The sequence below is a fragment of the Vipera berus genome (assembly GCF_964194415.1).
Source record: "Vipera berus genome assembly, chromosome: 2".
NCBI lineage: Eukaryota > Metazoa > Chordata > Lepidosauria > Squamata > Viperidae > Vipera > Vipera berus.
Window position 1 is genome coordinate 286,053,231 of NC_138203.1, and position 23,366 is coordinate 286,076,596.

The following is a 23,366-nucleotide window of genomic DNA, read 5'->3' on the forward strand; positions in this document are numbered from 1 at the left end:
GAGGATTTTTTTTCCTAGAGAGGCCAGACACACACTTCCTGTCTTCCTGCTCAGAACTCCAGTTGTGCGTGTAAAGAAATCTGTCGGTTCGCAGGAGGATCGTTCCCAGGCATGGAACCTGAGTGAACGGCTCCCTCCGGATGTAAAGCGAAAGGTGCCTCCGTACCACTGGAGAAAAAGGAAGGGAACGGTTGGACGAGAAAGGCCGGGAAAAGCGGGAAGCCAGTACAATGTAGTTAGAAAAGAATCAGAATCAGACTAGAGCTGGAAGGGTCTAGTCTAGCCCCCTGCTCAAGCAGGAAATCCTATACCATTTCGGATAAGTGACTCTCCAGTCTGTTCATAAAAACCTCCAATGATGAAGCATCTACAACTTCTGAAGGCAACTTCTGTTCCTCTGGTTAATTGTCCACGCTGTTAGGAAGTTTCTCCTTAATTCCAGGTTGCTTTTCTCCTTGATTAGTTTCCATCTTTTCTTGCTTGCCTTCTGATACTTTGGAAAATAAGTTGATCCCCTCCTCTTTGTGGCAGGCCCTCAAATACTGGATTACTGCTATCATGTTCCCCTCCAGTCCTTCTTTTCTCTAGACTACCCAAACCTAAATCCTGCAACTGTTCTTCATATGTTTTAGTCTCCAGGTCTTTAATCATCTTAGTGCTTCGCAGTTGCCAGGTGAATCCCATTATCCAGGGCCCCAACAGTTGGCAGAATAGGGTCCCCCCACCCCCATTTGGTCCCTTATTATTCGTAATGGATCAAATTCAGTTTGGACTGAATAGTCCACGTTTTCTTTGCCTGGGAAGAGATCAAAGTCAAGGACTACCTCCTCTGGGTGGGAAGATGCAGACAACTCCCTCAAAGAGAAGCCATTCTTATCTCCTAAGCTCCTCTATTTTTTATTTATATTTTTGGAGAAATAGTTGGGAGGGATGGTGATGGTTTTAAAAAAACGTTTTCCTACCTCTTCACTTTCACCTAAATCCTTTTCCTCTTACTTTGGAGGGCAGAAGGGGGAGCTTGCAAAGAGTTCTGTGGAGAGATCCCATTGCAAGAAACCAGTAGCTAGGAATGCCATTTGGGATGAGGGTACGGCTGCCCAATCCCCTCCTCCTTCACAGGAATAGGATAGGAATAGAATAGAACAGGAATAGGTTGGAATGGACATTGGAGGTCCTCTAGTCCAATCCCCTGCTCAGGCAAGAATGCCTATCCCACTTCAGACAAACGGCTGTCCAGTCTCTTTAAAAACTTTCAATTTTGGAGCATCCACAACTTCTGGAAGCAAGTCTTTCCACTGGATAATTATTCTGTCAGGAAATTTGATTGCCTTTTTAGATCTTTTCAGGAAAGACTCCCCAGGGGAAAAGTAATTACGCTCTTCTCCTCTCGGCATTATCAGTGAGGCATCTTCGGCTTCCCAAACCCCTTCAGGACCCCCTCTGCTTCTCTCTGGGGAGCCTTTCCTTTTGCCTTTCCCACAACTTCTAGCGTTATCTTTTGAATGAGGCTTTGGGTCCTGCCCACCTCCACTAAGACAACTAGATTCCTGTCACACATACTTCTAAATATTCCTCCATTCCTTCAACAGATTCAGGAGGATACCTCTCTGCTCTTAACACCTTCACTCCCTGGTCTTTTGACCAACATCTGGCAGCCATACTGGTCTATTGGTTCATTGTTAGGTCAGCATCCCACATTCTGTCACTCTCTCTTTCAGTCTGAGCACTTCTACTATGCCTCCCTTGTCCCTCAGTGTTTTTATGAAGGAACCATTTATGAGGGCAATGCCATTTCTACCACCACTTTGTCAGTTGACCAATAATTGATGGCCATATTGGTTCGTTTTTTAGGTCAGAACCTGTCCGGAATCCCCCTCTTCCCTCCTCGGCATTGCCGGTGAGGCGTCTTCTGACAGCCTTTGCCTCCCAAATCCCTTCAGGACCCCTCTGCTTCTCCCTGGGGGAGTCCTTCCTGCTGCTCCCCCTAACTTCTAGCGTCACCCTGCAAACGAGGCTTTTGGGGTCCTGCCCGCCTCCCCTCCACCCCGCCTCCTTTGAGCGAGTTTAGAAAGCCGCTCCGTCTGAGGGGAGGCAAGTGCAAACATCGCGGCCAAGAGAAGAAACCAGCCGGGATCAATAGTAGATCAACAACCCAGCAGCCGAGCAACCGCGGCAGCTTCTGCCGCGATGCCCTCTCAGAGTAAATCTGCCGCTCGGTCTGAGGGGAACGCAGAAACCGCCGCTGCCGCCAAAAAAAAAAAAAACGCGTTCCGGTGGGCAACGGGCAACCCAGTCCGCATAGCAACCGCAACCGCCTTCAACCGCGCTGCACTTCCATTGGCCAATCGTCCGTCCCTCAGACCAATCCCGGCCTGGCTGCGGGAAGCGGAATCCTCACGGCGAAAGCGACCCGCCTATCTACCGGGCAGGGGGCGGCTCGGCTCCTTGTCCTGCTTGGAGGCTGGGCGTGGGCGGAGCCGGAAGCGGAGCGCCTCTGCTGGAGCTTTTGAGGGGCGACTGGCGCAGGTGAGGCCGTGATGCGGGGTCCGCTCTGGCTATTGGCGGGGGAATCATCTACTCGGGCGGAGCAAGCAGGCCGCCACTCCCTCTCTGCTCGCTCACACGCGTGGATCCAGAGTGTCTGTGGCTCCTCCCGGGAAGGGGGAGGCGGAATCGGCGCGACCTCTCCTCCACGCGAGCCCTGGTACCCTTTCCGGCCAGAGCCCTTCCTCCCCCCACCCCCGCTGTAGATCCTATACTGTAATTAATATATGTGTGTGTGTGCGCGTGTGTATATATTTGTGTATGTAAATATACGCACATATGTGTGCATATGTGTATATAATGTGTGTGTGTGTGTGTAAAGTTTTTTGATTTGGGGCCTAGCAAGGTATTCTAAAATACTTAACTATATATATATATATATATATATATATATATATATATATATATATATATATATATATATATATATATATATATATATATATATATATATATATATATATATATATATATATATATATATATATATATACACATACACATACACATATACATACACACACATACACATGTATGTATATGTATGTTTATATGTTTGTTTATATGTTTATGTTTTATATGTGTGTGCGCGCGCATGTGTATATATAGATAGAAACAGACAGGAAGTGCATATGTATATGTGAGTCCATGTATGTATATGATTATATATTGTCTTTTGAGAGTGCGGGGTGTGCAGTTGTGAGGGGGGGGGGTAGATCTCGGAGGGGAAAATCTCTTGGCCTGTCCACCTCTCTGCTCTCTCTCCCACTTACGAGAATCTGGAGGGACTCTGGCTAGTGCCCCTTCCCGGCTGGAGTCTCTCCAGGGTCTCCCGTGGCAGATCCATGGAGCAAGCTCCAAGGCTGCAGCTCCCTGACTCTTGGGTTTCAACTGAGGGCTTCAAGCAGGAAGATGCTGACCTGGGGAAGTTATTCTGCTGGATCTGCCCAAAGAAGCCCCACCGATATGAGTTAAAAAAATATCCATTTTCATGAAGGGGCTCTGCGAGAAAGCTTGAAAAGGCAGGAGATTCCCAAAAAAGAATAGCAGAGTTGGAAGGGACCTTGGAGGTCTTCTAGTCCAGCCCCCTGCTCAGGCAGGAAGCCCTATACAGGTAGTCTTCAACTTACAACCACAAATGAGCCCAAAATTTCTGCTGTTAAGTAAGATATTTGTTAAGCAGATTTTGCCCCATTTTACGACTTTTCTTGCCGCAGTTGTTAAGTGAATCAGTGCAGTTAATAAGTTAGTAGCCTGGTTGTTCAATGAATCTGGCTTCCCCCTTGACTTTGCTTGCCAGGGAATCACATGATCCTGAGACACAGCAAAGGTCATAACTATGAACCAGTTGCCTAGCATCTAAATGTTGATCGTACGATCATGGGGATGCTGCAAAATTTGTAACTGAAAAACGGTCACAAGTCCCATTTTCCAGTCCCATTGTAACTTTGAACGGTCAGTAGCTGAACTGTTGTAAGTGAAGGACTACCTGTAGTACCATTTCAGACAAATGGCTATCCAATCTCTTCTTAAAAACCTCGAATACTGGAGCACCCACAACTTCTGGAGGGAAGCCCTTCCACTGATTAATTGTTCTCACTGTCAGGAAGTTTCTCCTTAGTTCTAGGTTGTTCTCTCCTTGATTGGTTTCCATCTGTTGCTTCTTGTCCTGTCTTCAGATGCTTTGGAGAATAGGTTCAACCCCTCTTTTTTATGGCAACCCTTTAGGCATACCTTGGAAGGAAGTCTTCAGAAGACTGATGCTCCTTTCCGTTATTTCATTGCAGGTTAGGAATAAGCAGCTTGTGCCTCTAAAGGTCTTCCTTGTACAGAGATAAAAAGAGTGGAGCAACAAAGATGAACGAATGACACTGTTAAATTTCTCATCAGAGTTGTTATGAAATTCCAGTTCCGTGAACTAAAGAAGTTTTGAAGACTTTCGCTGCTTGGAGGGTGCATGCTGAGCGCAGAGGGAAAATGAACAGAGGAAAACCAGCTTGGGAAGGACTGGCACTTTGTGATCCTCTTCATACGAAGAGGAGTGCAATGGACCAAGAATGGGCAGGACAAAAAATCCAGACTGAAGAAACAGTCAGTTTCCGTGCAAAGAGACAACCCTTCAGGGATCTCCACTACCAGGATGCTGAGGGTCCCCGTGGACTCTGCAGCCACCTCCATCATCTTTGCAATCAGTGGCTGAAACCAGAAAAGTACACAAAAGCCCAGATGCTGGACCTGGTGATCCTGGAGCAGTTCCTAGCCATCCTGCCTCCAGAGATGGGGAACTGGGTGTGGGAATGTGGAGCTGAGACCAGTTCCCAGGCAGTGGCCCTGGCCGAAGGCTTCCTCCTGAGCCAGGTGGAGGAGAAGGAGCAAGGAGAGGTGCAAATCTAGTTGTTTACAAGTGAGGGAATAATGCCAGTGTGGAATATTTGGGGCATTTTTACATGGCTCTTATTGTCCACACACAAATATTTTTGAAGACGGGTTGTTCTGTGTTCTCAGTGTGGTACTTCTAATACCGTTCTTTGCTCTTCTCCACAGTTGCAGATAGAGGCACCCTTTCAGGGATTGATTGCTGAGCATCCCGAAGCAAGAAAGGATCTGTTAAATCCTTGTCAGAACAGTTTCTTGGGGGGAATGTCTCCAAAGGATCTGAATCATGACATGTCACCAGGTAAGCAAGGGATCCCTTCTGATGCAGTGGGGTTTTTTTATTCCTGATCTTTTAAAATCAACTCATGGCTTTGTGTGCTACAATAGCACTTGTTTCTCATTTTTCCCTGAATTGATAAAGCATTCTTTTTTAAAAAAATTCCTATTTCCTCCCTCTTTCAGGTGCAGAGAACGGAGTCATATGCCAGCAGGTGGTAGGAGGAACATCTCCTCTTTCCGATGAAGCAGAAGCAGACATTGGGCTTCCAGGGCAGGTAGGAGGAAATTTACCTATGTCCCAAAAAGTGCAAATATGGTTAAGGCAAGAAGCATCTAAGCTGTCTCCCACCTCCATTTCAACCTCTGTTCCAACATGAGACTCTTTCCACCTGAGGGTCCATGTGTGGCATGTCCTTTTCTTATATCTTCAAATATTTTATGAACTTATTAAAATATAAAATACAGAAATACAAAAAGAAAATAAAGGGAAAATAAGGGAGGAAAAGGAGAAGAGAAATAGGTCAAAGGGAAAAGGAGAAAAAAAGTATTGACTTCTGACTCTTTGGTGCAGTAGAACAAGATAATAATAATAATAATAATAATAATAATAATAATAATAATAATAATAATAATAATAATAATAATAATAATAATAATAATAATATAAAGTTGGAAGGGACCTTGGAGGTCATCTAGTCCAACCCCCTGCTCAGGCAGGAAACCCTATACCATTTCAGGCAAATGGCTGTCCAGTCTCTTCTTAAAAACCTCCAGTGTTGGAGCATTCACCACCTCTGGAGGCAGGTTGTTCCACTGGTTAATTGTTCTAACTGTCAGGAAGTTTCTCCTTAGTTCTAGGTTGCTTCTCTCCTTGACTAGTTTCCATCCGTTGCTTCTTGTCCTGCCTTCAGGTGCTTTGGAGAATAGCTTGACTCCCTCTTCTTTGTGTTAGCCCCTGAGATATTGGAACACTGCTATCATGTCACCCCTCACCCTTCTCTTCATTAAACTACACATACCCAATTCCAGCAACTGTTCCCTATATGTTTTAGCCTCCAGCCCCCTAATCATCTTTGTTGCTCTTCTCTGTACCCTTTCTAGAGTCTCGACATCTTTTTTACATCGTGACCAAAACTGGATGCGGTATTCCAGGTGTGGCCTTACCAAAGCATTGTAAAGTGGTATTAGTACTTCACTTGATCTTGATTCTATCCCTCTGTTAATGCAGCCTAGCACTGTGTTGGCTTTTTTGGCAGCTGCAGCACACTGCTGGCTCATATTGAAGTGATTGTCCACTAAGACTCCGAGATCCCTCTCACAGTTACTACTATTGAGCAAGGTACCACCTATACTATACCTATGCATTTGATTTTTCCTGCCTAAATGTAGAACCTTACTTTTTTCACCATTGAATTTCATTTTGTTAGATAGTGCCCAGTGTTCGAGTCTGTCCAGATCCTTCTGTATCTTAAGCCTATCTTCTGGAGTATTGGCTAGTAGCATTTACTTTTACACACACACACACACATATATATACACACACATACAAATATGCACACTAATATATAGATATATAAATATAAAAACTATACACACACATATATATGCATACATATATAAAATAGATTAGCCATTTCTATGACAACAATTCTTTCTAATCAGCAAAACTTTATTTTTTTTCTACATTAAGCACTAAGGCCTGGCTTTCAACACCATTTTGCCAAGCACTCTCATCGAGAAGCTGACTGACTTGAAATTCTCCCCCTCCATCTGCAATTGGATTTAAGACTTTCTTAGGGACTGGTTACAAACAGTGAGGGTCGGGTCTGCTTTGTCCACCCCCCTGAAGCTTTGCACCGGCTCGCCACAGGGCTGCGTGCTTAACCCCTACCTGTACTCTTTGTACACATATGACTGTGTATCATCCGACCCATCTACTGCGATAATTAAGTTTGCAGATGATACTACCGTGGTGGGTCTTATTTACAGGTGGGGATGAGACAGCATACAGGGCGGAGGTACAAAAACTATCCATATGGTGTTGTAACAACAACTTGCACCTGAACATTGGCAAGATGAAAAAGATGGTGCTAGACTTCCGGAGGAAAAAGGAGGAACCTGCCCCACTTTAAATCGGGGAGGACTGTGTGGAGAGAGTTTCCTTCTTTTAATTTCTGGGTGTCTACCTCTGCGAAGATCTGACCTGGAAAGTTAATACAACCCAGGTGGCCAGAAAGGCCCAACAGAGACTTCACTTTCTCAGGGTCTTGCAGAAGAACAGGGTAAAACAACGGCTTATGACCCTCTTTTACCGGTCTATAGAGAGCGTCCTCTCGTATGGTATTGTGATTTGGTATGCTGGTCTGACAGCCTCGGATAGGAAGGCATTACAGAGGGTGGTGAGCACAGCACAAGACATTGTGGGCTGTCCCCTGACACCACTGGATGACATTGCCAGGGCTCGCTGCCTTGGAAGAGTGAGGAAAATTCTCAGGAACGACTCACACCCTGGATGGTATCTCTTTACTCTCCTACCATCGGGTAGGAGATATAGGAGTATAGCCAGCCGTACCAACAGGCTGAAGAACAGCTTTTATCCATGGGCTGTTAGGCTTTTGAACAGGAAATAATTTTATAAACTTTATGCATGATTGACTTGTGAGGCCGGTGCGTTGTGCAATTAGCTCACATGGTGTAATAAGATGAGAGGGTTTATGTCACTGTAAGTTGGGGTGGGGGCACGAAGGGAGGCTCAGCCAATCTCAATGTATGCATGGTTGTACTTTGACAATAAAAGTTCATTCATTTCCAAAAGCAGTTTCCAAGTAGAAACAAAATGAATTGTGTTTTTTTCTTTAATCAAAGCAGTCAATTTAGCCATCTCTGCTAACTCCATCAAGCTTTGCAGTCCATCATGATGGCTTATCCTTTTCTTGATCAGTTCCTTTTCAAACAAAGGATAGAGCTGGAACAGTTCTGATGAATGAAAGGCAGAGCTGGAACTGATGAGTCCAGAAAAATCTGGGAGATGCAATGAAGTTAATCAGCCTTTTGGACCCTAATGGTGTTGAGAGAGGATGGAGAAGGAAACCTTTCCTTTTACACTCTCAGATTCTGAAAACAGCCAGGAAAAAGTTTATGACCACTTGACAGGTCTCGGAGAATTTGATCTTTCCCAGCTTTCCTATTAGTAAGAAACTTTTGCCTCTCTTTCAGGGTTCCATATTCTTCAAGGAGTTCTCCATCTGCTTCACCGAGGAGGAATGGGATCTGCTAGATTCTGATCAGAAAACTCTGCATGGGGAAGTCATGCTGGAGATGTCTAGGAATGTGGCTTCTCTGGGTAAAAAAAAATCCCTCTTTGTACTTTGTCCAAATACTCTGTTTCCCGGAAAACAAGACCGGGTCTTTCTTTCTTTATTTATTTTTGCCTCCAAAAGAGGTACCAGGTCTTATTTTTGAGGGATGTTTTACTTACCTCTGGCACTGAGAGCCCCACCCAGCCAGTCCATTTCTGGTTGAAGGAACAGCTTCATTCTGGCCTGCATTTTGCAGTCAGGCCTTTCCGGAAGGCCTCTGCAGCTGAGTACCAAGCTATGGATTCAATCCATAGCTTGGTTCTCTGCTGCAGTGGCCTTCTGGAAAGGCCTGTGACTGACAAATACAGGCCTGGCTGCAGAAGATGGTCTGGCAAGGAGAGGCCTGGCTGCAAGTGGGTGCAGGGCCCGTGGGGCAGCTTCACCTCTCCCCCAGCTTGTTTTTTAGATGTATGCCTCGCCCCAAAATGGGCTTATTTTGGGGGTAGGACTTATATTAGGCCTACCCCCCAAAAAAATCAAGCTAAAGCTTATTTTCAGGGTAGGCCTTTCGGGGAAACACGGTAATCCTTGACTTAAAACAATTTATTTAGTGACTGTTTGAAGTTACAACGGTACTGAAAAAAGTGACTTTCACACTTAAGACCATTCGCCCCAGTCATGTGATCAAAATTCAGCTGCTTGGCAACTGACTCATATTTATGACTGTTGCAGTGTCCTGGGGTCATGTGATCACCTTGTGTAACCTGACAAAGTCAACGAGGAAACCAAATTCACTTAACTCTTGTTAGTAACTTAACAACTGCAGCGATTCACTTAACAACTGTGGCAAGAAAGGTCGTAAAATGGGGCAAAACTCACTTAACAAATGTTTTACTATCAACACAAATTTTGGGTTCAGTTGTAATCGTAAGTTGAGAACTACCTGTAGTTAGATATGGCAAGTAGTAAGAAGGAATATATTTTGCTTCTTTCAAGATATTCCCCAACCAGGAGATCACCTGACAAACTGTGACAACTGTATGAATCATTGACAAGTTGAAAGCCAAATATCTCTACTGGCAGTTAGGGAAGGGATCCTGAGAGTTTCCCCCCCCCAAAAAAAATAAAAAAATAAAAAAAAAATTTAATACCAATCCACTGTGAGGGTTGTGAACAAAAATCAAAAACCATGCTTGGAATTATATGGAATTTAAAGAAAGAAGTCAGTAGGAAATGTTTCTTACAAAAATGTGTCATCTGACTGCATGTAAAATCGTGTCACTTGATTTCAAAACACGAACAGTATTTTAAAGCTGGATTGGAGCCAGAAAGTTGAGACCAAATTAATTGGAGAAGAGAGAAGTTGCTCTGTTGAAAAAATGATGGTGATTTGAATTATTTAACTAGGAGAAAAGTTGGTCAGGGGCCATCTGATGTAGAATCACGCACTGCAGAGAAGCAGTAAATAAAACATTTTCTTGCTCACTCTAACGTTAGAATTCAGGATCTTTGCATTAAAATGAAATGTGAGATACTTATTTATTTATTTATTTATTTTTTTAATTTATATACCGCCCTTCTCTCAAGAGACTCAGGGCGGTGAACTTAGAAGAAAAAAAGGATGATTTCAATATATATTTAGCTGGAATTTTCTGCTACTGTGTTTTTCTCTCAAACAGGCAATGAGCAGAAGAATGAGGTTTACCAGGAATCTGGAGAGACACCAATACAGATTTTAAAAGTTGAACTGGGAGAAGAGGATCAATGGCAGTCCAAAAGTGAAGACGGAATCCAATTAAACGATCAGCGGGAAATAAATCCCCCTCCTTTATCTTTGGAAATCTACGATATGCTGACCCAAGAAGATCTTAATCAAGAGAGGATGGGACAGTATTTAGGCTGTCATGAAATATTTGATGGGCAATCACATTTCAATAGCCCATGTGAATGGAGACAGGAAGGGAACAGGTATAATCAAAACTCCCCTCCTCGTTGGGGAGATGAGATGGGGGGGAAAGCATGTAAGGACTATGAAAACAACTTCAACTATGCCAGTAGCCTTGTTTCCCATACAAGGAAACACACTGGAGAGAATCCATACAAATGTGTAGTCTGTGAAAAGAGCTTTACAAGGAATGATAAACTTACTGCTCATGTAAGAATTCACACAGGGGAAAAACCATATAAATGCACGGAGTGTGGAAAGAGCTTCACGAGGAGCGATATACTTATTTCCCACAAAAGGATCCACACAAAAGAGAAACCATACAAGTGCATGGAATGTGGAAAGAGCTATAGTCATTCTAAAAGCCTTATATCTCATGAAATTATCCACAAAGGGGAGAAACCATATAAATGCATGGAATGTGGAAAGAGCTTTAGCCAGTGCAGTAGCCTTATCTATCATAAAAGAATCCACACAGGGGAGAAACCATATCAGTGTATGGAGTGTGGAAAAAGTTTCACACGGAATGATACACTGATTTCCCACAAAAGAATTCACACAGGGGAGAAGCCGTTTAAATGCTTAGAATGTGGAAAGAGCTACAGTCATTCCAGAAGCCTTATTTCTCACGAAACGATCCACAAAAGGGAGAAACCCTATCAGTGCATGGAATGTGGAAAGAGCTTCAGCCGATGCAATAGCCTTACCTCTCACAAAAGGATCCACACAGGAGAGAAACCGTATAAATGCACAGAGTGTGGAAAAAGCTTCAATCACTCCAGTAACCTTAGAACCCATAAAAGTATCCATAGAGGAGAAAAACCACATAAATGCCTGGAGTGTGGAAAGAGCTTCACAAGGAGCACAGATCTTACTTCCCATAAAAGGATCCACACGGGAGAGAAACCTTATAAATGTATGGAATGTGGAAAGAGCTTCACTCATTCCAATACCCTTACTTCCCATAAAACCGTCCACACGGGGGAGAAGTCATATAAATGTACCGAGTGCGGAAAGAGCTTCAGTACAAACAGTTCTTTAACTTCCCACAAAAGGATCCATACAGGAGAGAAGCCATATAAATGCATGGACTGTGGAAAGAGTTTCAGGACAAGCAGTTACCTTACTTACCATAAAAGAATTCACACAGGGGAAAAACCCTATCAGTGCCTGGAGTGTGGGAAAAGGTTTAATCATCCCAGCACTCTTGCTTCCCATAAAACCATCCACACGAGAGAGAGACAATATAAATGCCTAGAATGTGGAATGTGTTTTACACAGAGTTGTCACCTTACTTCCCACAAGAGAGCTACAATGGGATTTAACTACATAAATGCTTAAAATGGGGTGAGACCTTCCATTCTTGACTTGATATCAGAAAGTGCACAGAAAAAACAAGCGCTTCAATGAGAATATTCTTGTTATGTTGTTGTTAGTTGCGAAGTCGTGTCCGACCCATCACGACCCTATGGACAATGTTCCTCCAGGCTTTCCTGTCCTCTACCATCTTCTGGAGTCCATTTAAGCTCACGCCTACTGCTTCAGTGACTCCATCCAGCCACCTCATTCTCTGTCGTCCCCTTCTATTGCCCTCAATCTTTCCCAGCATTAGGCTCTTCTCCAGTGAGTCCTTCCTCCTCATTAGGTGGCCAAAGTATTTGAGTTTTAGCTTCAGGATCTGGCCTTCTAAAGAGCAGTCAGGGTTGATCTCTAGGACTGACCGGTTTGATCGCCTTGCAGTCCAAGGGACTTGCAGGAATCTTCTCCAGCACCAGAGTTCAAAGGCCTCAATTCTTTTGCGCTCAGTTCTTGTTAACTTGACCTTAAAAAGAGATGACCACATAGGTTAGAAAGTTGGCAATGTTTCTTCCCTGAGGTTATACAGGTAGTCCTTGACTTACAACACTTTGTTTAATGACTGTTCAAAGTTACAATGGCACTGAAAAGGGGGAGTTGTGACCGTTTTTCACAGAACGGTTTATGACAGTTGCAGTGTCCCGAGATCATGTGGATTAGCTTTTGCAACCTTCTGACAAGCAAAGTCAATGAGGAAGCCAGATTCACTTAACCAGGTTACTAACTTAACAACTGGAATGATTCAGTTAAACTCTGGCAAGAAAGGTGGTAAAATGGGGCAAAACCCGCTTAATAAATGTCTCACTTTGCAACAAAAGGTTTGATCGTAAGCTGAAGACTACCTGCATATGGTCTTTGCAGCGTTCAACCTTACAGGCAGTGGGTCCAGGGAAAAAAAGTACATTTGATTTTCTTACCATTTTTAGCTTATTAATCTCAAAATCAACATGTTAATTATACATTATATATTTATTCCTTTGTATTTTTAATGATTCCCCTTGTAAGGACAAGGCTGATGATCAACCTTGTAAGAGGCTTTGGGAGTCACACCCAGAGTTTCCAAGGGTCCACTGGGGTGTGATCCTGCAGTTTACTCTGAGCTTTCAGATGATAGGATTAAGCCTGCTTTGGCTTCTTTTCCCCCTCCCCGCCAAGCAAAGTATAAAGTCTTAGAGAAAGGCAGAAACAATAGTTTTCCTCAGTGTTTCATAAAAATAGCTTTAGGAAGAACTTAATTGCCTGGTAAGGGGGCAGAATGGCTCAGCAGTTAAAGATGCTGAGCTTGTCAGTTGAAGAACTGACAGCCTGTGTTCGAGATCCAAGCACTGTGCGACCGGGTGAGCTCCCGTTACTTGCTCCAGCTGCTGCTCATCTAGCAGTTTGAAAGCTTGCAAAAATGAGTAGATTACTAGGTACCGTTTAGGTGGGAAGTTAATAGTCTTCTGTGCACCTTGGCATATAGTCATGCTGTTCACATGACTACAGAAGTGTCTTCAGACAATGCTAGTTCCCTTGGCTAAGAAACAGAGAGGAGCATCACCCCATGACCAAAAGGGGAACCCTTTACCTTTAATTTGGTTGTATTAGAAACTAAAGGATGTGATCTCTAAACAAAAGTGACCAGCCTATAAGCTTACCTCAAAATTGTAGAAGAATTCAAAGTTTCCAAAGAGTCAGTTTAGATGTTTATGCTGATTGAAGATAATAAAGTTGAAAATGCTTGATGAATGTTCATAATGTTGCCTTTTTAAATGAAATTATGATTAACATGCTTAAGGATGAGATTTCATAGCAATGAATGGGACATGGAAAAACCTTCCAACGCTGCAGTGACTTTATAAAAAAGCATACTATTTGAAAACAAGGTATAGAAAAAAGCAGAGTTCAAATCTCACTCAGTGTGACCCAAATCAGAGGTCAGGATCCACAAATGGAGGTAATGAATGAGAAGCTGCAGCAACAGCAGATTTCCCTAATATGCCTGAAATCTGAAGGTCTTTAGGAACTCGAAGCCAGATTTGTGCAGTGCAGTTTGATTGAATGTGGTCTCTAAATTGCTATTGGCACTTAAGATGGCTGCCTGGTTATTAAATTGATGGATTAATTAAGTACCATCGACTTAGTGCTGACTCTTAATGATCAGGTAGATTGATTTTCTCCCTGATGATCTGTCCCTAAGTTGTTGTTTTTTAGATCTTACTGGATTATTAAATGGGACCACCTAATTGTGATCCTGAAGCCACGAGAGGCAATTAATTGAATTATCTAAATCTAAAAAAACCTACCTGGCTTATGAGTCAAGTCCTAAAGAAAGGCACTTTTCAGTTCGGAGAACTTCTAGAGGGAATTGATGGCAAATCAAAGGCTTTTCTTTGATCTTTTCTATATAAATTCTAACCTTACCTTTGCTCAGCAAGCTGCTAGTCTAGCCTTCAACCAGAATGCTTTATTTCTGCTGATTGAATATTTCTCTCTTGGCCACTCCTGGTTCTGCCATAAGAAGGAAAGGTCCTTTGGTGTGATACTATGGTGTCTTCCTGCTTGAAGGCTGCTAAGCTGTGTTTCTCCAAGGAACACTGGGATTTTGGAAAGGTGGGGATGGGGACACAAGGCAGGAAATGAGTGTCATCTGCCATGGCTCTCCAGGAAAAAGCATAATTGAAGTGAGTAATGCAAGCAAAGAGGAACAGTCATTAAAGAGATATTTTTCATAGATAATCAAGTCTGAATGTTGCTCCTCGGTATGTAAAAATAGCCATCGAAAAACATTTGGTTGGTAACCCAGTTAAATGAATAGCTCATTAAATTGTGATATTTTTTTTTTGCTCTTGAAGCATATTGTCGCATTTTTTTTTCTCCCAGCAGAGAAAAGAATCTGTGGCAACAGGCAAACGGTAGATCAAAATTTCCTTCCCTAAACAGCTTGCTCTTTCCCAGTTCTTCAAAGAAATGATCCAGCCCTTTTAAAATCACTCAGTCTCTGTGAATGAATGAATGAACCTTTATTGTTAAAGTACAACCATGTACACATTGAGATTGGTTGAGCCTCCCTTCATGCCGCCACCACCAACTTACAGTGACACAAACCCTCCACCTTATTACACCATGTGAGCTAATTGCACAACGCACGGGCCTCGCAAGTCAAAAGCCTAACAGCCCATGGATAAAAGCTGTTCTTCAGACTGTTGGTATGGCTGGCTATACTCCTATATCTCCTACCCGATGGTAGGAGAGTAAAGAGATACCGTCCAGGGTGTGAGTCATCCCTGAGAATTTTCCTCACTCTTCCAAGGCAGCGAGCCCTGGCGATGTCATCCAGTGGTGTCAGGGGACAGCCCACAATGTCTCCTGCTGTGCTCATCCTCTGTAATACTTTTCTATCCGCAGCTGTCAGACCAGCATACCAAACCACAATACCATACAAGAGGACGCTCTCTATAGTAGACCGGTAAAAGAGGGTCATAAGCCGTTGTTCTACCCTGTTCTTCTGCAAGACCCTGAGAAAGTGAAGTCTCTGCTGGGCCTTTCTGGCTACCTGGGTTGTATTAACTTTCCAGGTCAGATCTTCGCAGAGGTAGACTCCCAGAAATTTAAAGGAGGAAACTCTCTCCACACAGTCCTCCCCGATGTAAAGTGGGGCAGGTTCCTCCTTTTTCCTCCGGAAGTCTAGCAACATCTCTTTTGTCTTGCCAATGTTCAGGTGCAAGTTGTTGTTACAACACCATATGGATAGTTTTTGTACCTCCGCCCTGTATGCTGTCTCATCCCCACCTGTAATAAGACCCACCACGGTAGTATCATCTGCAAACTTAATTATCGCAGTAGATGGGTTGGATGATACAGTCATATGTTTACAAAGAGTACAGGTAGAGGCTAAGCACGCAGCCCTGTGGCGAGCCGGTGCAAAGCTTCAGGGGGGTGGACAAAGCAGTATGCACAAATCAACACATACATCCTTTTATGTATTATGTATTACCCAAAGTATTACCCCATTTTTGTGTATTGCCCAAAGATGCTTTTTCATGAGGCAACTGGACTTCGTTTTTCTTTGAAGACGTTTTTCTTTTCATCCAAGAAGCTTCTTGGATGAGAAGTAAAATGTCTTAAAAAAAAAACTAGAGCTGAAGAAGCTTCATGGATGAGAAGCAAAAAAATTTCAAAGAAAAACAAGAAAGTCCAGTTGCTTCCTGAAAAAGCATCTTTGGAACTACTATGACCTGGATGACTGAGAATCTCCATAGTCATTTTATGTATTACCTGTTTAGTGGGCTATTGTCAGATGCCTTGAGAGGATAATGAAATGAATTAATGAAACTAGTTTAATGAAAAGGACTAGGGATGATAGCAGTTTTCCAATATTTGAGGGACTGCCACAAAGAAGAGGGGGTCAAACTATTCTCCAAAGCACCTGAAGACAGGACAAGAAGACAATCAAGGAGAGAATCAACCTAGAACTAAGGAGAAATTTCCTGACAGTTAAACAATCAGTGGAACGACTTACCTTCAGAAGTAGGGGTGCTCCATCATTGGAGCCTTTCAAGAAGAGATTGGGCAGCCATTTGTTCAGAATAATATAGTGTCTCCTGCTTGAAAAGGTGGTTGACTAGAAGACCTCCAAGGTCTCTTCCAACTCTGTTATTCTATATACTGTAAGTGCAAAGTGGAAACTGGCTGTGTGTTCAGACTTAAAGCGTTCATATCCAGAATGATGGGGTCCAGCACCAGCCTCTTGAGGAGGGACCATGTTCAGTTCCTCAGATCCAACAGGATCAAACTGTTCTCAAGTAAGCTGGTAAGTCCTTTCCAGGGCTCTTACCCTCAGAAGGACAAAGACCCTCGTCCCAGTGGTGCCTAGGACACCTCTGCTCTAATGCAGGGAGCAACAAAGATGATCAGGGATCTGGAAGCTAAAACATATAAAGAACAGTTGCTGGAATTGGGGATGTCTAGTTTAATGAAGAGAAGGAGTAGGGGTGACATGATAGTGTTCCAATATCTCACGGGCTGCTGCAAAGAAGAGGGAGTCAAGCTATTCTCCAAAGCGCCCGAAGGTAGGACAAGAAGCAATGGATGGAAACTAACCAAGGGAAGAAGCAACCTAGAACTAAAAAGAAATTTCTGACAGAACAATTAATCAGTGGAACAACTTCCCTCCAGAAGTTGTGAATCCTCCAACACTGGAAGTTTTTAAGAAGAGTATAGGGTATAGGGTTTCTTGCCTGATCAGGGGGCTGGACTAGAAGACTTCCAAGGTTCTGTTCTATTCTGTTCTGTTCTATATTCTATTCCTATTTCTATTCTCCCATTTAATCTCTTCTGGGGGCTCCAACAATCTTGTGAGGTGGCCCCTGCTGCTTAGTTGGACTTGTATGTCTGGGCTGCTGGTTGTCTATTGCTACTGCCACTCACTTGTTTTCTCGCTGGCTCCCTGCTGTTGTTAGCCTCTCGCTCTCCTTCCTTTGTTCTTGGGTTGTCTGCCTCTCCAGCTCCTTCATCCTAGGAGACCTTCAAGATCCCTCAAACTCTGTTATTCTGTTATCCACTGCTCAGCTGAGCTGGGCTGAGCTTGCTCAGATTGGCTGCCCTCTCATGCAGCATTCGATCGCTGCCCACCAAGCCACCCACTGGCAGCAGCCCCAAAAGACTGGATAAAGCTGAAAACTGGGCCAGAACTTAAAATCCCAGGAAAATCCCCACTATAACCCTCCAACCACTACGGCCCTCCTCAGAAGCTCCTTGTCAAGCAAGCACCCATTTCCATCCATCTTGGACGTTTGTATCTTGTCGATTACAAAGGGCTTGGGATTTCAGGCCTGTTCAGGAATTCTGCTATACTTGCAGCTTTTTCTTCATTCCATGCATTTTTCGGTCTTGACCTTGGATTTGCGTCATACTGAAGATTTGAAATCGGCCTCTTTCTGTACTTTATTTTTGAACATTTTTCCTTGTATGCAATGAAATCACTGCAGTGTTGGGAAGGTTTTTTCCATAACCTATTCATTTCGGAATCCGCCTCCTAAACATATTAAAGATAGTTCTCGCTTAAAGACTGGTCATTTTAACAATTGTTCAGAGCTGTGATGGAGCCAGAATGGGTTCTTTACAGCCATAAAGCACTTTCAGCCATTGTAAATGGTCATGCTGTCCATCCCACTTCACCCCCAACAATCCCATAACGGCATGAATGAGTTTTGCTTAATGATCGCCATGGTCACTTAACTGCAGTGAAAAAGGCTGGAAAATTACTTCCGGTCATGTGGGTGCCTCGGACTTATGACCACAATTCTTGTTTGAAAGTCAAGGAGTACCTGTAATTAACCATAATCAGTACGTTTAAAAAGGCAACATTATGAACATTCAACAAACATTGTAATATTTCCTAACTTTAATCTGCATAAACAAACTGACTAAGCAGGGCCTTTGCACAGTTTAATTTTTTCCAACAATTTTATAGAAAGAATCCATTGTTTGGCTTCAAGTGCAAGCAAATTGCAAGACATATAGAAATAATTATTTCTAAAACTAATTTTATGAAACACTGAGGAAACATACTTTTTAAAAGAATGATTTAAAGCAGTGGCCTCCAACCTTTTGGGCACCAGGGACCGGTTCCTTGGAGAGAGGTTTTTCCACAAACCAAAGGGGTGTGGGGTTTCATGTGTTGGCTCCATCCCGCGGATGGAGCTTCGCTTGTTTGCATGGACCGGTTTCTGGCATGCCGTGGACCAGGGGGTTGGGGACCCCTGATTTAAATTACACAAAAGAATTTATGGGCTGAATATTTTAAGAACGAGTCTGAAATCCAGTTGTGCACAAATGATGAACGTGTAATTGCTAAAATGTATAAACTTTTATTGAAATTCAAAATGGAAGAACGAGTAATACATGATAAAGTGGGGTAAAATAATGGTTACAATATAGATGGAACAATGGGAAAATATGATTCAAAGGATTTAAATTTACATTATGTTATAATCTTAACTTTTTTAATGATAATGTACCATTGGTATGTCACCAGAAATTATCTAGAACAGGGGTGTTAAGCTGCTGGCCCACGGGCCGGATGCGCCACGAGGAAACCATGCCCACCCATTGCCAGCAATGGGCAAAAAGCTCTGATAGATCACGCGACGTCACATGACGTCGCAAGTTTGACATATCTAGAATATATAAAGGCACATCATTATGCTGGAAATCTGAACAAGAAAGAAAGGACATTTTATCATCTTTGGTGGACGCATAAGAAATCTAGAAAATGTTGGATCCAAATATATTTACTAATTTCAAAGTTTTAAATGATTAATATACAATTAAAATCACAGGTTTTTCTTTTAGGAATGATCTATAAACAGTTGGAAAAAGTCATGAATTTATTTTTTTGTGTACATGATAACTGCAGCAGGACTATTATATGCACAAAGATGGAAAGCTTCAGGATTACCTGCAATGGAAGAATGGTTGCTGAAAATGATGGGACTTGCTGAGATAGCCAAATTGACTTCTTTAATCAGAGAAAAGACAATATGTGTGTGCGTGTGTGTGTGTGTGTGTGTGTGTATCAAAAAAATTCTTGTCTGTAACTTGTAACTGGGCAAAATGTTGCATCATAGGGCAAAACTTTTCTAACCAAGTTTCCTCAAATGGGCTAACTTATAGAACGCATCCAGAATCTGGGACCAATGACTTCTATGGGATTGAAATTTGGCAAATTTGTGGTTACATCAGTGCTGCCACTTTGTCATCTAGAAATTCAGTAGATTGGTCCTACCCTACTCCTCTGGATGCCAGATGAAATGACCCCACCATTGGCTGCTGGGAGGCAGTCAGAAGCAGTCAAGCTAGCAGGAAGTTGCAAATCTCACTTTTTTGTCCTTAGTCATTCAGTAAGAAAATGTCTCTGAAATTATAACACAACCAATAACAATCTTAAAAAAAGGTAAAGGTTTCTCTGTCCAGTTGTGTCCAACTCTAGGGCATGGTGCTCATTTGTTTCTTGGCTGAGAAAACCAGTATTGTCCAAATACATTTTCATGGTCATCTGGCCAGCATGGCTATATGCCAAAAGCACATGGAAAGCTTTTATCTTCCCATCTCAGTGGTACTTATTTATCTACACATATTTGCATGCTTTCAAACTGCTAGGTGGGCAGGGGGTGGAGCAATAAACGCGAGCTCATCCCGTCATGCAATGTTCGGGTATTGAACCCTCGCTGTCAGCTCAGCATCTTTAACTGCTGAGCATACACATTTTAACAGTCTAGTATATTACTAAAACTCTCATGTCTGAAACTTTGTAACCTTCAACCTGAACTATGGTGCTGGAGAAGACTCCTGCGAGTCCCTTGGACTGCAAGGCGATCAAACCGGTTGGTCCTAGAGATCAACCAACTGCTCTTTAGAAGGCCACATCCTGAAGTTGAAACTCAAATACTTTGGCCATTTAATGAGAAGGAATGACTCACTGGAGAAGAGCCTAATGCTGGGAAAGATTGAGGGCAAGAGAAGAAGGGGACGACAGAGAATGAGGTGGCTGGATGGAGTTACTGAAGCAGTAGGTGTGAGCCTAAATGGATTCCAGAAGATGGTAAAGGACAGGAAGGCATGGAGGAACGTTGTCCATGGGGTCATGATGCGTCGGACATGACTTTGCAACTAACAACAACTTTCAGCTGTTGACAGGAATCTAGTGTCTCTATTGACACCCTTGAAGGAGCATATGTGGCTATGGCATCATTGCCTTTGCAGGCTTTCAAGATCATGGCTAATGTCCTTGGAAAACCTTGAAGGGAGGTGAATGACTATTTTTGTACTTCTTTAGCTTATCTAAAGTGTTTGTCTGGGTGGTGTGTGCCAATGCTTCTGAGTGGAAAAATCAACAATGTAGCAAACATAGAAATATGAGTGTCAAAATGTGTTCAGGGTTCCCTCTTCCTTAGAGGGACCCATGTTTATTCAACTGAATAAACGTGTAAAACCGTATCAAGGTAAATACCTGGACTGCTGTTATTCATACCTAGCCACACCTGAAAAGGCAAAACACAACTGGATGATACACTGCATCATAGGCCAAAGCTTTGTCAACAATGGTGTCTCATATGGCCTAACTTACAGAATGTCAAGACCCATTACTTCCAAGGGAATTAAATTTGGGGAAAAAATTCTCATTTCAGTGCCACTGCACTGCTTTTCAGTGCTACCATGGTCAGCTGCAGTGACACGATCTTCCTTTTCAATATTCCCCGACAGCTTCGCACGAGTCCACAGGGAGCCTGGTAGTAACTGATACAATAGCTGACACTCCTTGTCACCTTCCCATTAGCAAAGTTATGGGAATCTTGCAGCGAGGTCAATGGAAAAACAAGACACCCTGTTCCAGTCCCTCTGCACATGAACAGTTGTTGGTCACTCACATCCTGCCTCCCACCTGTCAGCATCCAGCATGATAGGAAGAAGGGAAGAAAGGAGAGTGAAAAGGAAGGGAAAAAAGAGGAAACTACTTCTATGTCTCAGTTTTCAATTTTTCTTTTGTTCTTGCACTTTTAACTCTGATTTTTCTATTTTTTACTTTATATTAGTTTCTATTAGGTTTTTATTTGCCATTTAATAACATCTTTCATTAAAATAGCATGTATAAGGTAATTGATACATCACTTGGGAGAAAAAAGAAATTCAAACCAGAATCAAAGCTATCATCTGAAAGCTCAGATTAACTGTGCTATCATAGGCAGAGAAGGGTCCCACATGGGCCCTTGAAAAATTCGGATGTGGCTCTCAAAATTCACTTGTAAGGTTAATCAACAGCCTGTAATTCTTAATATGAAAAATCATTAAAAATACTAAGGAGAAAATGTATATTCTTAACATGATGTTCATAGTGCTTGAAAATCAAATTTTGATTTCTTCCTGAGCACAACCAGCATTTGAAACATAGGACATTGCTCACCCTCAAAAGCCAGGTGTGGTCAGATAAGAAAATCAGAAGCAAATATATGCAGATATCTTCTTTTGAGGGAAACTAAAATGAATCGTCACAGACTTGTTAATTTTCTTTGCTATTTCCTTCATGGGTGATCAGATCAGATCCCAAAAAATGAAAGCTCTTATCACATTTATGCATTTGTATAGTTAATCTTCGCTGTGGATTTTTTGATGGGAAATAAGGTGAGAACTCTGAGTGAAACCCTTTCCACATGCTAGGCACTTATATTTTCGTTGCCCTGTGTGGATCCTTTTATGGGAAGCAAGATTGCTGGAGTGATTGAAACTCTTTCCACACTCTATGCATTGATAAGGTTTCTCTCCTGTGTGGATCCTTTTGTGGGAAGTGAGGGTGCTAGGGTGACTGAAACTCTTTCCACACTCTGTGCATTGATAGGGTTTCTCTCCTGTGTGGGTCCTTTTGTGGGAAGTGAGGGTGCTAGGATGATTGAAGCTCTTTCCACAATCCATGCACTGATAGGGTTTTTCCCCTGTATGGACCGCTTTATGGAAAGCAAAGGTGCTAGAAAGATTGAAGCTCTTTCCACAATCCGGGCATTGATAGGGTTTTTCTCCTGTGTGAATTCTTTTATGGGAAGTAAGATAACTGCTTGTCCTGAAGCTACTTCCACACTCCATGCATTTATATGGCTTCTCACCTGTGTGGATCCTTTTGTGGGAAGTTAAAGAACTGTTTGTCCTAAAGCTTTTTCCACATTCCATACATTTATATGATTTCTCCCCTGTATGGATGGTTTTATGGGAAGTAAGCGTATTGTAGTGAGTGAAGCTCTTACTACACTCCATGCACTGATGTGGCTTCTCCCCCGTGTGGATCCTTTTATGGGAAGTAAGATCTGTGCTCCTGATGAAGCTCTTTCCACAATCCGTGCATTTATGGGGTTTCTCCTTTTTGTGGATACTCTTATGGGTGCTCAGATTGCTAGAGTGACTGTAGCTCTTGCCACACTCTGTGCATTTATAGGGTTTCTCCCCTGTGTGGATCCTTTTATGGGAAGTAAGATCCATACTCTTTGTGAATCTCTTTCCACATTCCAAGCATTCATATGGCTTCTCCCCTGTGTGGATTCTGATATGGTTGACAAGCTTATCATTTCTTGTGAAACTCTTTTCACACTCTGTGCATTTATATGGCTTCTCCCCTGTATGAACTCTAATGTGGGCAATAAGTTTATCGTTCCTTGTGAAACTCTTTCCACACTCTGTGCATTTATATGGTTTCTCCCCTGTATGAATCCTTAAATGGGTGATAAGTTTATCATTCCTTACAAAGCTCCTTCCACAAATGATACATTTGTATGGATTCTCTTCGAAGTGATTCATTTGATGGGAAACAGGTTTGCAGAGATAGTTGAAGTTGTTGTCACAATCCTTACATTCTAATGTTTTTTTCTCCAACTCATCCCCCCAATAAGACGGGGAATTCTGACCATGCCTGTTCCTTTCCTGTGTCCATTCACACGGGTGAGTGATGTTTGATTGCTCTTCAAATATTTTATCAAAGCCTAAATACTGCGCCATCCTCTCTCTATTAAGATCATCTTGGGTCAGCAAATCATAGATTTGCA

General features: G+C 42.6%; 1 protein-coding gene across 3 annotated transcripts in view; it reads left to right on the plus strand.

Annotated features, from left to right (window-relative positions):
- Window positions 1-2,421: 2,421 nt before the first annotated feature.
- The window catches only part of LOC308661729 (zinc finger protein with KRAB and SCAN domains 7-like), a 375,370-nt gene continuing 354,425 nt past the window's right edge, over window positions 2,422-23,366 (plus strand). Inside the window, exons 1-6 of one of the 3 annotated variants that reach the window (XM_081316895.1) lie at window positions 2,422-2,526; window positions 4,332-4,926; window positions 5,089-5,221; window positions 5,383-5,474; window positions 8,416-8,542; window positions 10,178-13,775. In XM_081316895.1, the coding sequence (XP_081173021.1) occupies window positions 4,522-4,926; window positions 5,089-5,221; window positions 5,383-5,474; window positions 8,416-8,542; window positions 10,178-11,784 (2,364 nt within the window). In that variant the 5' untranslated portion in view covers window positions 2,422-2,526; window positions 4,332-4,521 and the 3' untranslated portion in view covers window positions 11,785-13,775. Of the gene's footprint in view, window positions 2,527-2,587; window positions 2,705-4,331; window positions 4,927-5,088; window positions 5,222-5,382; window positions 5,475-8,415; window positions 8,543-10,177; window positions 13,776-23,366 lie in introns of those variants that run through there. The other 2 variants (XM_081316896.1, XM_081316897.1) reach the window with 2 other exon arrangements.